This window comes from Vulpes vulpes, chromosome 2 (assembly GCF_048418805.1).
Source record: "Vulpes vulpes isolate BD-2025 chromosome 2, VulVul3, whole genome shotgun sequence".
Taxonomy (NCBI): domain Eukaryota; kingdom Metazoa; phylum Chordata; class Mammalia; order Carnivora; family Canidae; genus Vulpes; species Vulpes vulpes.
In genome coordinates this window covers 123,241,659-123,257,591 of record NC_132781.1, presented here as the reverse complement: position 1 = coordinate 123,257,591, position 15,933 = coordinate 123,241,659, and the positions used below count along the sequence as shown (strand labels likewise).

At 39.8% G+C, this 15,933-nt stretch overlaps 1 protein-coding gene across 3 annotated transcripts in view; it reads right to left on the bottom strand.

The window, feature by feature from the left end:
- Positions 1 to 3,389: 3,389 nt before the first annotated feature.
- The window catches only part of KCTD16 (potassium channel tetramerization domain containing 16), a 256,094-nt gene continuing 243,550 nt past the window's right edge, over positions 3,390 to 15,933 (bottom strand). For all 3 annotated transcript variants that reach the window (XM_072749894.1, XM_026018410.2, XM_072749896.1), the window contains exon 3: positions 3,390 to 15,488. In XM_072749894.1, the coding sequence (XP_072605995.1) occupies positions 15,034 to 15,488 (455 nt within the window). In that variant the 3' untranslated portion in view covers positions 3,390 to 15,033. The remainder of the gene's footprint in view (positions 15,489 to 15,933) is intronic.

Below are 15,933 nucleotides of genomic sequence, written 5' to 3'. Positions count from 1 at the left end.
AAGAGGGTGGAAAAACAGAAAAAAAGCTTTTTGTGTGTGTCAGAAGGCACATGAAGCTTGGTCACTTGATATCTTGGAGACACCAGATTTAATTGTGGGATTGTGTAGGCCTGTGTAGCACTCAGCCCAGACCCAGTTCTTACCAGAGAAACAGCAAACTCCCCTCAGTGTACTTGCTGTCTTCAGGTTACATGGGATATTTTGTTTCTTGTTACTCTAAAGATAGGGGATGCGGTGAACTAGAAGGGGAGTAAGAAGCCAAAGACTGAGAGCCCAGACTTCCTTTCTGGTGCATTGATGATATGGTTGCTGAGACTCAGCAAGAGCTCCATGGGGGTGAATCTGGAGGTCTCTGGGATTCAGGGCATTTGGAAAACCTGGCCTCCTAGGCCGTTGCTGCTGACACGTTGCTATTTTTAAGGCCTGCAAGGTGAGTCACTGACGAAAAGCGGACGGCGTACCCACCCCCTCCCGGGATAAAAACCCCTTTGGTGACTTGTCTCTGTGACAGCTGCCATTAGGGCTGAGATCGACAGGGCTTCCATGTTGTGCTCCTCCCATGGGAAGGAACATTGCTTTTAGGTTGAAATTGGAGGGGAGGAGACGTATTGTCTGAGAAGGTGGCATTTTTTCCCTATTTTAGTGCCCTCATTCCAAAAGCTGTGATCCTTCTGATCAAGTCCTGTTCAACTCAATTTGTCAGAAGGATGAGTTTTTTGACAGTGGCCGTATGTAACCGCTGGCTCTTTATAACTTCAGGGCTAATACATACGAAGAAATATTTCACCCAAGTCTTTCCAGAGAGCTCTAGGGGGGTCTTGATTCATTCTCAGCACATTCCTGGCTGGGTCTCACATTCCCTCTTTTCTACACAGATTCCCAGAAAAGTAGAGAGAGCAGCCTCACGTCCTCACTAACCACATCATAGTGTTTCCAGGGAGTGTTCTCCAGACCCTTGATTCGCGGAGAACCGAGCTGCTGTACTAGCAGAACGATGGTGACAAATAAATTCCTTGCTGTTTCTCGTTCTTTAAAGCTGTAACCTGTTAGCCTGCGGCCAATTTTTCCTCTTGACATTGATCCTTCACTTGTTGATAGTATTCTGGAACAGTGGAAGCAAAGTCTTCCCTGCAGTGTTCATTTAATGAAGTTTTTGGCTCTACTTAAGCAATTTCTGGAGTAGTGATGGGTCTTTGACTTTACAATTTCTCAATACAGGGGCATTCTTAAGTTTTTTGGAGGGAAGTTCACAACATCTTATATAATAATTTGTGTGCAGGGGGGTGGGTGGTGCTGAGCTGTCTCAGTCAGTAGAGTATGTGACTCTTAATGTCGGGGTTTTGAGTTCAAAGCCCATGTTGTGGGTAGAGTTTACTAAAATAATAAAAAAATTTTTTTAAGAGAGAGAGAGAGAGAGAGAGAGAGAATTCATGGGAAAATCCCCTCCAAACTCCTGCACTACTTTGGTCTATCTAAGCTCTTAGCCCTCTGCTGCGTTAAGGGACGTCTGTGTTGTAGCAACAATGATCTACAACGGTAGTATGGGCCGTCCAGGCAAACCCTGGACCTGCCACAAGCCATCTGGCAGGTGACTGAGTCTAAGGAAAGATTCCTGGACACTGAAATCTCATCTTTCTGCTGCTTCACTTTTGGTACCTCATGTGACTCTTTACTTTGGGTCTGTGCAGGATGGATGCTGTGAATTTAGAAGTTTTTCAGAGTAACTCCATTGCTTTTGTAAGTTACCTCATGAGAGTGGTTTAGGAGGAATGTCCCAGCTTGAGGCCATAGATGGGGTTCTAGACCCATGACCACCCCGCCTCCATCACATTCCTTCCCCTCTCTGGGGTGCAGATTTCCCTGCCATACAAAGAGGACATGGGCTAAATTAGCATTTCCCAAACTGTGTACCTCAAAAGTCAAAGTGTGGGAGGCAGTTAGATAGTTGTGTGAGGCCTGGGTCCCACAGGAAAGGGGAGGAGGGGGGCAGGTGTTGGGCATACCCTGTCCAGGTGGCCAAGGGAATTCCAATACAGAAGCCACAGAAGCTACAGCAGCATTGTAGTTTGGCCCACCCCCTCTGGGTGGGCTTTCTTAAGGGATGCTAGGTAACAAGACAAAAGAACTTCACACAGACACACCACCACAAGAAGGAGGCTTCCCCCAAGGCTAGCTATCGGGAAGGTCAAACAAAGGCCTGTCCTGGCAGCACTTCATAAGGAGCTGGATCAAACCACACAGACCAAGATGGCCCAAGCCATGACAGGAAACCCCTGATCAAATTAGGAAGAAGGGTGTGAAAAGCTGCTTCCTGCCCCAAGTAATGAATATTCCACTTCCCAGGTAACAACTAAAACCCTCGGATGTTTTCTGTTGGGGCATTGACTCTCAAGCTGCCCACTCACCGCTCCCCCATCTTGTGAGTGTACTCTGTAAACCCTGCTTGCTCACTTTCTAGTCTCTTGACTGAATTTCTTTCCTGAGAGAAAGCTAACTAAAGACAGAAGCCATACTGCTCCAGGCAGTAATAGTAGCATCCTTGGTGAGAGAAATTTGGAAGATTCTGGGTTAAATAACATTTGAAAGTTCCTTTACTACATAACTCCCAGGGCTTTAAATATGATGATGAATATTTTAAAATTACTAAGTGGGGTGTGTAGAAAGTTATATTCCCCAAACTCTACATCATCCAATTCCCTTCCTTTTTTCAGCACATATCATGGGACAAGTGTTCTGGTGAATACCCTTCCTAACAGCAAAAGGCAAAATCATTTCTAAAGCCCCTCCAAGTTGTAGAATTCTCTTTTTTTCCCTCTGTATAATTTTCCCTTTTGATTAAAAAGCATACTGAATACTTAGCTCTATAGGCAAAACCATAAAAGGCTGAAGAGGAATAAAGAAGAAATATATACAGATATTCAGAGTGTTGAAGGCAAACTCCTCTTTAAAATATGCATTTTGGATAATAGGAATAAGAATGGGATAGGGATTATTAAGTAGGTATGTAACGTACTAGAGACTGTGTTAAAGGCCTTACTTGTATTATCTGATTTAATTCTCACACTAGCCTTAGGAAGTATCTATTACTTTTGTTCCCTATATACTGGTAAGGAAACTGAGGTTAAAGAGGCTTGATAAATAATGGGAAGCCACCCAGTAAGAGAAGAGGCAAGGTCTCCACTGGTTGAAATCTCATTCTAAGAATTTTAAATAACTAGTCACTGTCTCCTTTCTTGTACTCCAATCCAGCAAGCTGCCACAACAAACCAGAAATAGACTAATTGCAATGGTGATTACCTTCCATCTAAAATTCTTGAGTTAACATGAAATGATGTTGAATCATCAGTCTCTTATGTCTACTGAAAATAGACATATATATAACAACTAAATGTTACCAAATGATTTATTATGATTGGTGCTAAGTTACAATGTATATGAAATGGAGTCATTTATGGAAACACATAAAAAATAGTTGCTATTTCTGTAATTATATTCACACAAGAATCTGAAATATAGTTTCTGGTCTGCCTTTTAAAATATATCCACAGTATGACTTTTTGTAGTCTTCACCACACAATTTTACAATACTGATACTGCACCTGTATCATTTACCATACTAGATGAACTAAACAGAATATGAAAGCAGATAATAGCAAATTAATTTTTTATATCATCAATGATTCCAAAGAAAATAGTAGTTTCCATTGGCAGTGAAAATAGATGGTAGTAATTAGCATTTAGATATTGCATACATAGATATGTATGTATATATTTATATGTTGCCTAGGGCCATTGTTCCATCAATAGGCAGTTGCCTTCTAGGTGGACCAATGGTCGCCAAAATGGTGTGCAATTCCATTGGGACAATTAGTATACTATCTTTTATGTCTGTCTCCTCCAAACAAATAGGTAAGAAAATAATACAGCAGGCTAAAATCTACAGTGTTACATACCAAGGTAAAAACAGTTACTGAGTTATTAGAATCACAGTAGTTTATGTATATTTGCTATTCACAGACCGCAGACTTTTTGCTGGATTAACCGAGCTGCTGGAAATTGACGACATGTAGACATGCATTCGTGTGAGTCCATAATTAATGATGTTTATACTGTAATAAGCACATCCATTTTAACACCATTCAGTAAACAGATTCCTTTAAAGTTTGAGCTAAATCTGCTATCACAATTATACACAAAAAGAACCTGTAAACAATTTGACATTACACTTATGTACAAGCGAACTGTATTGGAAAGGAGAAGAGGTAATTTCAGTGGGTGTCACTTGGTATACATCAGTGTGCAACAAACTGACCCAAGTCATCAAGCACTTGAATGAGGTCAGGAGAAAGGAACATGAACAAGGCCCCAGTAGATCACCACTTGATGTTAGTACCAGCAAAATTCAGACTCCTCTGTGTTGACCAGCACATTCAAAGCATCAGCAACGGATAAAAGAGGAGCTTGATAATCCCTGGCAAACTGTGTTTGGGGATCTCCAGGTAACCTCATGAATCGGGTCTTTATTTTTATAAATGTCGAGGGTAGTGCTGATAATATTTAAACATGTTCATATAATTTTGACAAATTATTTTGTTAGTTTCAACCCAGTGCTCTGCTGGTTCTGAAAGATGAGAGGAACAGGAATTCAAATGAGATCATGAGTTCAATTCCTTCAGCCAACACAAAGATTCTTGATTTTACAGAGTAAGGTCTTCTAAGGGAAGCGAGCTAGACTCCATCACTATTCTAAATGGTGACCCATTTACCGCAGATCCCATTAAGAGCTTTCAACCAGACTCTCTGAAATGCAAGTCCCTAGGTATGTGCTCCTATGTTTTAAGAAGGATACCACTCCAGGAATTCATGAATCCATTTCCTTGGATCAGAAACAGGGTAATCAGGAGTTTTAGCACCCCCATTTCTCCACCCTTCATGATTTACAAAAACACACTAGTCTGTCCTTTTATACATTAACCAGAATTTTAAGCAAACTTTGGATTCAACATTCTCCTTTGGAATTAAAAATAAATAAATGAGAGAAAGTGACGGGAACTTGGAGCCAGGGATGAGGTAAATAAAATTTCCCCTGTCTGCTCCAAAATTTTTGGGAAAAACAACCAATCCTTCTTCAGTGTTCCTCAACCTAATTAGAGCATCTACTCACTATAAAATTTATTTTCTTTCATATGCTTTTAAGACCACATTTGCAAGGACCCTACGGAAAAAATAAATGACCATACTCAATTATTTTTGCAAACACTTCTGATTGTATGAGCAAACCGGATAGGTTCCTGGGAGAAGGTTCTGGGAGAAGGAATCTGAACCCCAGGGACAGGGCTTGGAGTCAGACTGCTTCTGAGGGTGTGGATTTGTGTGCATACAAACTGATCCCAAGGAGCACCAGGGAAGCTCTGTTTGCATAGGTTGACTAAAAACAAGTTTCACATTCTCCAAAGTATGGAAAGCACATGGTTATGAATGAAAGTATAACTTACCATATTCTTCAGAGAACCCCAATTTTAGTCACTTGGCCATTATGTCTATAGGATGCCAAAACATAAGCAACATTGTCTTTCATTTAACTGCAGGTTGTTCCTTCTTTGGGCAGCTATTTTGGTGTCTGTATGAACAGGCTTACAGGGTTATTTGCAGGAGCCTAGAAAGTGTTTGGTTTTTATTACAACGTGCCCTTAAGCTTTAGTATATATTTACAGTGTGCATATTATACATTTTTTACTATAGCTTTAAAATAATTAAACAGATAATTAGCTCCACCTACAAAGTGTTTATGGCCACAGGAGCCACCCCATTAAAGATGAAGTGAAATCAGTAGTTAAGAATAAATCAAACAACAGTAGGTGAACTACCATTAGCGTAATAACCACAGAATATGTGCTTTCACAGACTTATATTTTCTTATTCTTTTCTTCTTAAACATTGTCATATTCACTTGGTGCGTTTTTTGTTTTGTTTTTTGTTCTTTGGGGTTTTTTCTTTCTTTAATTTTTTTTAAATGATGATGTTTGAAAACACATACTTTGAAATTTTAACAAATGGTTGAAATAAGAAAGCCAGTGTTTACAAGTTTGGCTTTCTTTAAATGCACTTTTGTTTGATTTTGTATCTATAGATGTTAAACCAAAGTATTCTAATCATATTTTCTGTACCGTAAATATATACACTCATAGTGGGAGAGAATTTTGGAAAACAGAACTATATTAAACTATCTATGAAACCCATTATAAATAATAATAATAATCCCTTAAACTCAAAATCCGAGTTTCAAACTATGAGATATGCTTATGTGTGTATACATATGTATAGATATAGATATATATATACATTTAGATACATGTACACACATATATACATATATACATAAAATTTATATATAAACACACATACACAATGTACATGGGCATACATTCTTCACACACACACACACACACACACACACACACACACACATCTCAATGCAGTCTCTTTTCTGTTGTTGCTTCTCCTTTTTCAACTTGGAATAGTGATGATAGTATGCTGGGGGGCAGGAAACCATGGCTGGATTTCTGACCTTTCTTGAACAAAAACTGATTTTGTTTAAAAGGCCCAAAGGTGAAAATAGTACATACATGCATGTATACACACATGCGTGCACAGACACCTATTTAATCTCTCATGAACTCTGCCCTGGTAACCTATAAACAGCACAGCAAGCAGGTGTAGGTGCCATTGTCCTAACATGGAATCTATCTTGCTACTTTGGATGTGAACACACCCTTTAGGTGTACACAAAGGTACAGTATTCACATGGCATTTGTTCTGTAACTAACCCTTTGATAGGGCTGGTGTCATAAAGTGCAGTCTACGGTAGGCAAAAGTATGCCTCCAAGTGTGCCTTTCCTTTATCTCCTAGGGAAATGTGTGTATAATGGAATTTATAATTAAAACTAGCTAATGACTTTCTGGAAGTGTGTCAGGCTGGATTCTTCCTGGCTATCTTTTGGTTAGAATAGAAGAAACCAGAAACAGGTGAAATCCAGAGAACAGAGACAAGACATTATATAATGAGGTGGTTAAGCCATCAGACTTGGAGTCCAATAAACCAACATGAAAATCTGGCTCTGCCCCTGTCTAGTTACACTGACCTCTGTAAAAAGAGGACAGTAACAAGGCTTACTTCATTGGGTTGTTATAGGATTAAATGAGATGAGGCATGTGAATCATTTATTACAGTTCCTGGCACATATTTCTTAAGTGCACACACTCCTTAATATACATTATTTATAACTTAATAATTAAATTAGAAATCTAGAACGTGGATCAGAATTACATAGAAAAATAATGTTAGTCTAGAATTTGGATAATCTGAATTCAAGTTCTGTATCACAAATTTGATTCCCTAGTAGATTATAATGCTCATGACAGTGGCCTGTACATGGTAGGCACTCAACAAATACCCATCAAATACATGCATGAACAAATGAATGAATGACTTTAAGTCTCTGGGTCCCAGTTTCCCTTGTATGAAATGAGGATAGAATGTTCTGACCTTGATTCCATCACTGGAGTATCAGTATGATGTTAAAAGAAAAATGTCAAATATATAAGACACCCACATGTTCTGTGTCCTAATGAAGTCAGTATATACAAATGATATAATAAGGCTCAGTAGTCAGAGTTTATGCTTAGACTCATCACATCTTTGAAAACAAGGGCATTGGGACCACCTGTGTGAGTCTGACAATAATATTTTCCAAGATCTAAGTGTCCTCTTTAGTGAGGGGAGTTTCAACCTTAAGAAACAAAGTACACAGTGAGCGGTTCAAGATGACAAAATTCTTGGCCTGTTCTCAGCACTTTTTTTCCCTTCTTCTGTTTTATTTCTAAGAGCACCTGTTGCTCAGCTTGAAAAGCATCCCTAATTGTGTTACATGAATGGAAAATGCTCCCAAAGCACTTTCCACCAAACACATGTAGTTGTTACACGGTTGATGACTTCATCAAAGGTATTGTTTTTCTGAGGCAGAAAGCGACTGCCATAGAAGACTGAAACTCAGATCACACACCTTCCCCATCACTACTGAAACCATGGAAAATGGGACCCATTTCTCTCTAAATCTCAGCATCCACATCTGTATAAAGGACAACTGTATATAATCCCAAATAAACTCTGTACTCATCTAAGATGCTACTAATTACTATTGTGCTATTTCCTTCTAGCTCTGCCCCAGATGTCTTTCTCTACATGGTAAAAAAAAGGAAAATTAGAGCCAACCCAACCTCAGCGCTATTGACATTTCAGGATGTATAATTATTTGTTGTGAGGGGTCTTCTGCATTCTGGGATGTTTAGCAACATCTCTGATCTTTACCCATTGGATGCCAGTTAGCACCTCAGAAGTCAGGACAATCAAACATGTCTCCAAATATTGCCAAAAGTCCCCCTGGGGCACAAAAATCATTCCTGGGTGAGAGCCACTGCCCTAAGTACACATAACCCACACAAGTCAGAGATGAGCGTTTCCTGAAATTGGTTCTGTCTCTCACATACAAGAATAAACCACTGACCACGGGCTGCAGCTGAGAAAAACTGTTAGTGATCACTGTGAATTCTATGTATATTTAAGCTTTCATGCATTCTTTTTCTTTTCTTTCCTTTTCAATTTTTTTTGAGTAAATGCCACTGCCACTAGTGACTATATAAATAAAAATGAGTTTGATTTTTTGCTCAGAAATCTGTAATGCTTGAATCTCACACGAGGAGACCAGCTTTATTCAACCTTGTCAAGCGTTGACACCCATAGTAAAGACAAGCTATTGTGCTGAATTTAAAAGCTGTGAAGCTTTGTAACCAAAGACTTTTTCCACACATTGAGATAGGGTTACCATGGACATTGGCGACTGATGCAACATCGATCTAAAAATTGCACAAGTGTGTATGTACACATTCACACACCTTCACACAAGAGGCGCAAGTATAAAGCAACTCTTCTCCACTACTTTCTTGTGCATCAATCCTACGTCCATTTGTGATGGATGAAGCCAACCAGCAGCAGCAGGGTCTGAAAGCAATGTTGATTTTTATCGTGCAAATGCAGTTAAATTAACTAAAGGTCAATTCTAAGAATAAAGTGACAAGATGGAAGAGGTTTCTGGAAAAAGGAGAGACTAAATCTTCCAGTTGGCATATAAATGCTTTTAGAAGCCTGATTAACAGGAAAATCACCACCCCTTGGCCCAGAACAAACCCCTTGAGAGTTGCAGGGCCAGGGCACATTTTTCTTTAGCTTTTTCAAAGTAAATTCCCTAAATAAAGCAAGGATGACAGTCTAGGAACTAAAAATTCTTTACCCAATAAACACAGTTTGTTCACAAACAGGAGGAACATTTTTTAAAGGTTAGGAAGTTGGGACAATAAAGGGATCTCACTTGGGAAGTGGTGGGGGGCGAAGCAAGCTAAATCAAATTTAACATTAAAAAAAATCCTGGCCAAATACTCTTAATTAGCAATTCAAGTTTATTAGTTTCATTAGCCATTCTTCATTTTCCTGTGACAGTTGTCTTTACTTAAATATTCACCAAGGATCACCACAAGCATGTATTTAAGCCACTCATTCTCCATTTCTCTTACCATATGGGAATTTGATTAACCTGTCCAGTTACTCTATTATAGGGGTAGAACCAACTGGATCATTGAAACTCTCCAAAATTGTTTCTATCTGAATAATCACAATATGGCCTTCCTTTCTGGTCAGTGAGTGGAAACATGTAGAACTTCATCTCCTTCTTGTCACTATGTATGAAATATGGCCACTATTTTGAATTCACCCTTTCTTTCTATTTATTTTCCCTCATGGGTTTTGCTTGCAGTTTTTAGTTAATATTGGAGTTCAGGATCTTCAACTATTTGAGAGTTTCATAATCCTGCATGAGTCAGATTGGACAAATTTAGCAATCCAATGACTCAGGATTTTATAGGTGAAATGCAGTAAATTCACTAATCATTCCATATTCATTTTGGTGGTGTTTGTACATGCAGTTAGTGGAACCACCTTTGGGGCCATACACACCACCATTAAATTATGGATCATTCTCCAGTTCCTCTGATTCACGCTGCACAAGGCATGGGAATGAACAACTCCGCCTGGGAAAGTTCATTTGTTTTTCTTCCTTGATGGGTATCATAAGGATACAGCTCACTCAGAGATGTGTTCCCATCTACCCAGAGTATCCAGAGTAAAAACTATGTTGATGCAGGCTTTCAGTTTGGGAAAAAAACAAAATAAAACAAAAATCGAACACACAAATACACACAAAATGGAGAGGTGGTTGACAGGCAGATGAAAGGGCAAAGGAGTAATGGAATCTACTCTGCCCTGGTCCTGGAATACTCTTCTTTGGGCCTTTCCTCTTAAAAAAAAAATAACGCAAGTTTTGACTTCTTTGTAGGGGAAGGAAAGTGAAAGGAAGTGAAAAGATGTGGACCTCTGTACAGTCAACTCCTCAAGAACAGGATTTCTTAAAAGAAGGTCCATAGATCATCTCATCAAAATCATGAAGGATGTTGGACTAAAATGCAGATTCCTTGGCCCTGCTCAATGTTTCTGACTGACTCTCTGGGACCAGGATAAAGGGATCTGCATTTTTACAAGTGCTACAAATGGTTTTTGTGCATGCTGAGTATTGAAAAACACTGCTAAAAAGTTTGCAGTGGGGGTCACTAGGAAAAGAATCTCCATTCTAATGTATGTTGCAAGATGAGAAATATAGACATTTCAAACATATAAGCTCTGTGGTCGCATCACAACATGGTGATTATTAAAGTTTAAGACTCTTTTCTTTCAGCAGGGGTGGAGAGCAATAACCATTTCATCTAAAACCAGAGAGATGAAGGCAATATCAATCAAACCCATTCCAGCAGGTTTCATTTGGTCTAATTTCTCTGCAGATATTAATCATTGTACACTCTTGTACAAGTGACATCTAACTCCATTTTAACTCAGAATACAGAATACTCATTCTGATTCCTTCTCTATTGTGTTATTTTGACAATATAAAAGAAAGTAAATAAATTGAAACAGTGGGCCATCAAGATTGCAAGTTGCCAACAATACCAAGACATTAAAGAGAGAAATGGTCCATGCTAAACCGATAAGCATGCAAATTGGCAAAAACATGTATCTGCCACAGAGTCACCAGGGGAAAAAAATAACTCTCTTCATTTTTCCTATGAAAATTGCTATATCAAGTGGGGATGACAAAGAACTCTTCCTAAAAGTCCACAGAAAGACTCTTATTAACTCAAAGATCATCTAGGAAGACCAAGGTTAGTCACATTTTACAACATGATATCTAGTGGCAGAAAATACCAGCACTCAAGTGCTCTGGGTTAAATCACTATGGTAAATACAAAGTTGGAAGGTTAAAAGTACAACAAAGGAAAATGTCTGAGAATCAACGTTTGGCTCCCATTATGGGAGCTGGTGTCAAGTAATTTTGCAAGACACCATACATGCCTTTTTTTTTCTCTCAGTGGAACATGTTTTGCTTGGCAGAGACAAAGGACAATCAGAGGGGAATCTAAAGGCCAGAGAAGCAAAATAATCCAGAAGGACCAAGAGTTGACAAGAAGATCCACCATGAAGAGCACACATCTGTCCCTAGAATAAAGGTGCCTCTGAATCAAACAGGAGCACCTGAAAAAAGAAGAATTCCATTTGTTTTCTTTTAATAAATGTGTCTCCCTAAAGTGAATCAGGTGGGAGTAAATGGAGCTATGGGGGAATAAAGAGCGAAGGGAACAAATGATTTGTGCATTGTTCCCCTTTTATTTTAATTTACCACACATGCATTTCCAGTAAGACAACTGCCTATAATCACAGAGCATAACACCACTGCGTATTGGGGAAGCCACTTCATTTGGCTGTTTATGACCATACCTCAGTGCAGTGTTCTCCTGGTGGGGGAGGGTGAGCACACCACCACAGTGACCTCACAGTTTTATTTTCCTGTCTTCCCCTTTCCTGCTGAACAGGAAAACTCAATGGGTAGGAGGACTCGAGAAATATATTCCTGACTCCAGGAGATCCACATACCTGTAGACCATGACCTCCCCAAGGTCACTGGAGTTTAGCATTGCAAGATTGCAGGAGGAAACCTAAGTTAGAATTCTACACATATGTCTCCTCATTCATTTGGTCCATCTGATGCTTTTAGTTTCTTCACATCAGCAAATTATGACCCTCATCATAACCAATATTCAAGAAGGGAACCACATACGTTGTCCTGTCCAGAAGTGAACTAAGAGTTCTGAAAACTTTTAAATTTGGGGAAGCAGGTGTGAATCGGGGTCACTAGAGCATTTACTCTTATAACTCACTTACCATTAAATCATTCCCAGTGTGGCAAGCCACCTAGACCTCACTTGATAACTTTACTCAAAGTAGGACCGAAGGTTTCCATTGACTTGGTGCCTCCTCAGAGCTTTTCACTGAGTAGGTCTGTATTCATCTTTATACTAACAGCCACACAAATAAACACCTTGCTGTTGTCTTAGCTCTTTGGAATATCTGGAGTGGGTGTTGGTCTAGAGCTGGCCCATATTAAAAATGCTATTATTGTTTTAATCAGATTTTCTACCACTTGCTTTGCTCACAAGGAGGCATAAGAAGTACCAAAGCAGAAAAAAAGTTCACGACAGGTCAAGGGACAGAAAAGTATGCCATGAACATTGTCTTTGCATTGTTTGCTCTCCTGTGTAAAGCAGGCAGTGGAAGCAGTGAGTTGATCGACATCTTCCTCCTTCTCTAGTTCTTACTGGTGTAGCTCTATCTTAATGCCATTAGAGTTAGGTCTGAAACTTAAGGAAGTTGGAGATGATGCCAAACTCCAACAGAGCCACAGGCATCATCTGGCTTAAGTGAGTTTGAAGATGTTTAATTTCTATTCAACTTCTTCTTGACCATTAAATTTTGTGATTTTTTTTTTTTTGGCAGGATCCTCTATTAATAGAAAGATGAAGTATTAAGACACACTGAAAGAAATGAAGACATATTGGTAGGGCTTTACAAAACTATGCTTAGCTAAGAACAAATGCCTGCTAATGGATTAATTCATAAAAGAGTCACTTAAATTCCTAAATGATGATTCTCTTGACAACTCAACTCCACAGATGAACTTTCTTTTCCACTTAAGTAGAACTTTAAATTTCATTTGAGCCTCAGGACAAGAAAACATTGGCTGAGTCTGTTGCCCAGATGTGAGGGCAAGAATCACAAAAATTCAGGAAGATACCCATGTACTAATGGGCACTGATAATAGGAATCAAGAGAGAACCTCTGACATAATAAATGTGTGTCAACAATATATTTCAAGAGAAAGCAATTGTTCGTTATTTTTCCCTCCTACAGACATCATCCAATTGCCTTTATTACCTGTGATACATATACACATACACACACACACAATAGTAATAATAATAATAAAAAAACTAGGCGTGCTTGGCACACAGATAATGATTGACAAATTATTTTTTAAGTTCCCACTGACATGCAAGAAGAATGCTGAAAATAAAGACTGGTCTTTTAATCTTCATTTACCACAAGCCTATGAAAGAGCTGTTGGTACATTAATAAAATACAGTCATATGGATAGATGGCTAGTAACAGCTTCTTTTTGGCTGTGTCTATACAGGTCAAAGATGTATTTAAGAAAGACACTTTAGAAAGCCAAAACCTTAATTCTGAAGCTTTAGTTATCTAGTTGGGTTGTTCACAGACACTGGGGAAATGACAGCCAAATCCCAGCATAGGCACAGCCAAATCCCAGAACCCCACAGACAAAACTGGCTACAAGAAAGTAACAACGCAGTGCTGTAGTTTTAAAAAGTCATGAGAAATTATTAGGCGGTGTGTGGAATACAATTCCCTCTTAAAGAAACAAACAGAAAGCTGGAGCCTTATTCAAGTACTGTGTGTTGTTCTTACTTCTTCAACTACACAGGGATGTGGAGAACTGAATATGGATCACATGAAAAGGCCACACCATTAAAACATGGGCAGTAAGGACTCTGAAAACATTGAGGGAAGGAAGGTAACTCAGCTCAGGGTAGAGAAGGCTGAGCGTGGGGTCACTGAGTCATAATTTTTGTGGATACGAATGTTTGTTTCGTTAATACAAAGAATGTTTTACTAGGTCTTCTCACCCTCTCCTAGTGCAGAGGAAGAGCAAAACTGTAAAATGGAGCCTGAGGGTGTTAATTTCAAAATAAGGAAGACAACTTGTTGATGACCAGGGTTACCCGATGTTGGAAAGTGTTGCCAATAGAGGCTGGGAAATCATCCCGGAAGGGTTTTAAGAAAGGAGCAGAGGCTCATCTGTCTAAAGTAGTCTAAGAGACTGCTGCTGGGAGCAGGGGTGTTGCCCTTCGGATGCCCAGGCCCTGGGGACATGTGCACTGTGTGTATGTACAGACATCGTTGTGCTTGTGTCGCACAAATACTCATGCATACAGCGTCGATATAAACTGGCACATAATAGATTTCAGTGAAAAGTCATATAAATCTGCCATTTCCCCCCTTACCCCATAAACAAAAGGGAAAAGGAAAATTAAAAAACCCAAGCATATGCCATTGGGCCAGATCTCTTTCTACCATATTCTCATTCAAAGGAGGGAGGTAGAAGATGAGAGAAAAACCCAGTTTGGGATAAAGGACTCCCAAAGCCTCTCAGCTACTCTTCTGTAGCTGGCTCTCATTATACATACGATACTCAGCACATGGTACCCAGTTAACAAACAAACAAACAAACAAGGAACCAAAAAGAGATTTTCTTATCATTCCACATCTGGAAAGAAATCTACCCTGTGGATTCAAATGTTAAGGTGAACTAGGTAAATAGGCAGTAGTATATCAATGGGCTACTGTGTTCTAACAAACGTATTGTTAGTTGTTACTTTCCTTTTCAAATACGAATTTCGTTAGGAGGTTTATTTCCAAATGGTGACATGATTCATTCCTTCTCCCACCCTGGCCCTCCCCTATAGATGATACTTCCGCAAAAGTTCAGATTGCCAAGGATGTTTTCTCTCAGGGAACCGATCTGGGATTTTGATCTTTAGGAAATCCTGGATGCATTTCTCCAGCTCCTCCTCAATTGAGAGCTTTTCCTTAACAGCTTTTTTTTTGCTGCTCATGTTCGACTCCCTGGAGCCCGAAGTCAGAGTCCGGAGCAGGTCACTTTTCCGTCGCATCTCAGACTGTTGGATCAGCTGCACAGGGCCCTTCTTGATGGGACGGTCCAGAGTCTGGATGTTGGTCTGGCGTGTCACAGGCCCACAGATGACCGTCTCCTGGGGAGAGCTGGCCTCAGACTGGCTGTCACAGCTGGAGGTGGAGAGGTCGTTGCAAGATGTGCCACTCTCCCCTTCCTTGTCCCCTGTGGCATTTTTGCAGCAGCAGTCGCAGTGGGAGGGTGACCACCTCGAAGGCTCACCTGCAAGCAAGCACAGCACCCAAGGGTTAATGCCAGCTCAGCCTGGAGGAGTAGCACAGCACCTGAACACATATACACACACACACACACACGTTTCCACAACCATGTCTTACAAGAAGTGAGAGGCACACAGGATGGGCTGCATCATGAGTACCCGAAAGTCAAGTGCACTGAAGGGAGAAAGCTCAGGACAGTATGCTGTGCTTAAGGCCATGGGCACTGCAGTCAGCTACTCAGCTACACCATTTATTAACCCTGTCACCTTGGAAGTCTCCTTCCATTCGCCAAGTCTCCATTCCCTCCCCTTGGAGGTGAGGATAATCACTTGCCTACTCCTTAGAGTTGTAGGAAGGATTTGGATAAATCGAGTGAAATTCTTAATGCAGTACATAATGCACAGTCAACTCTCAATAAATGCTACTGATTTTACCATGGCTGATGCTAA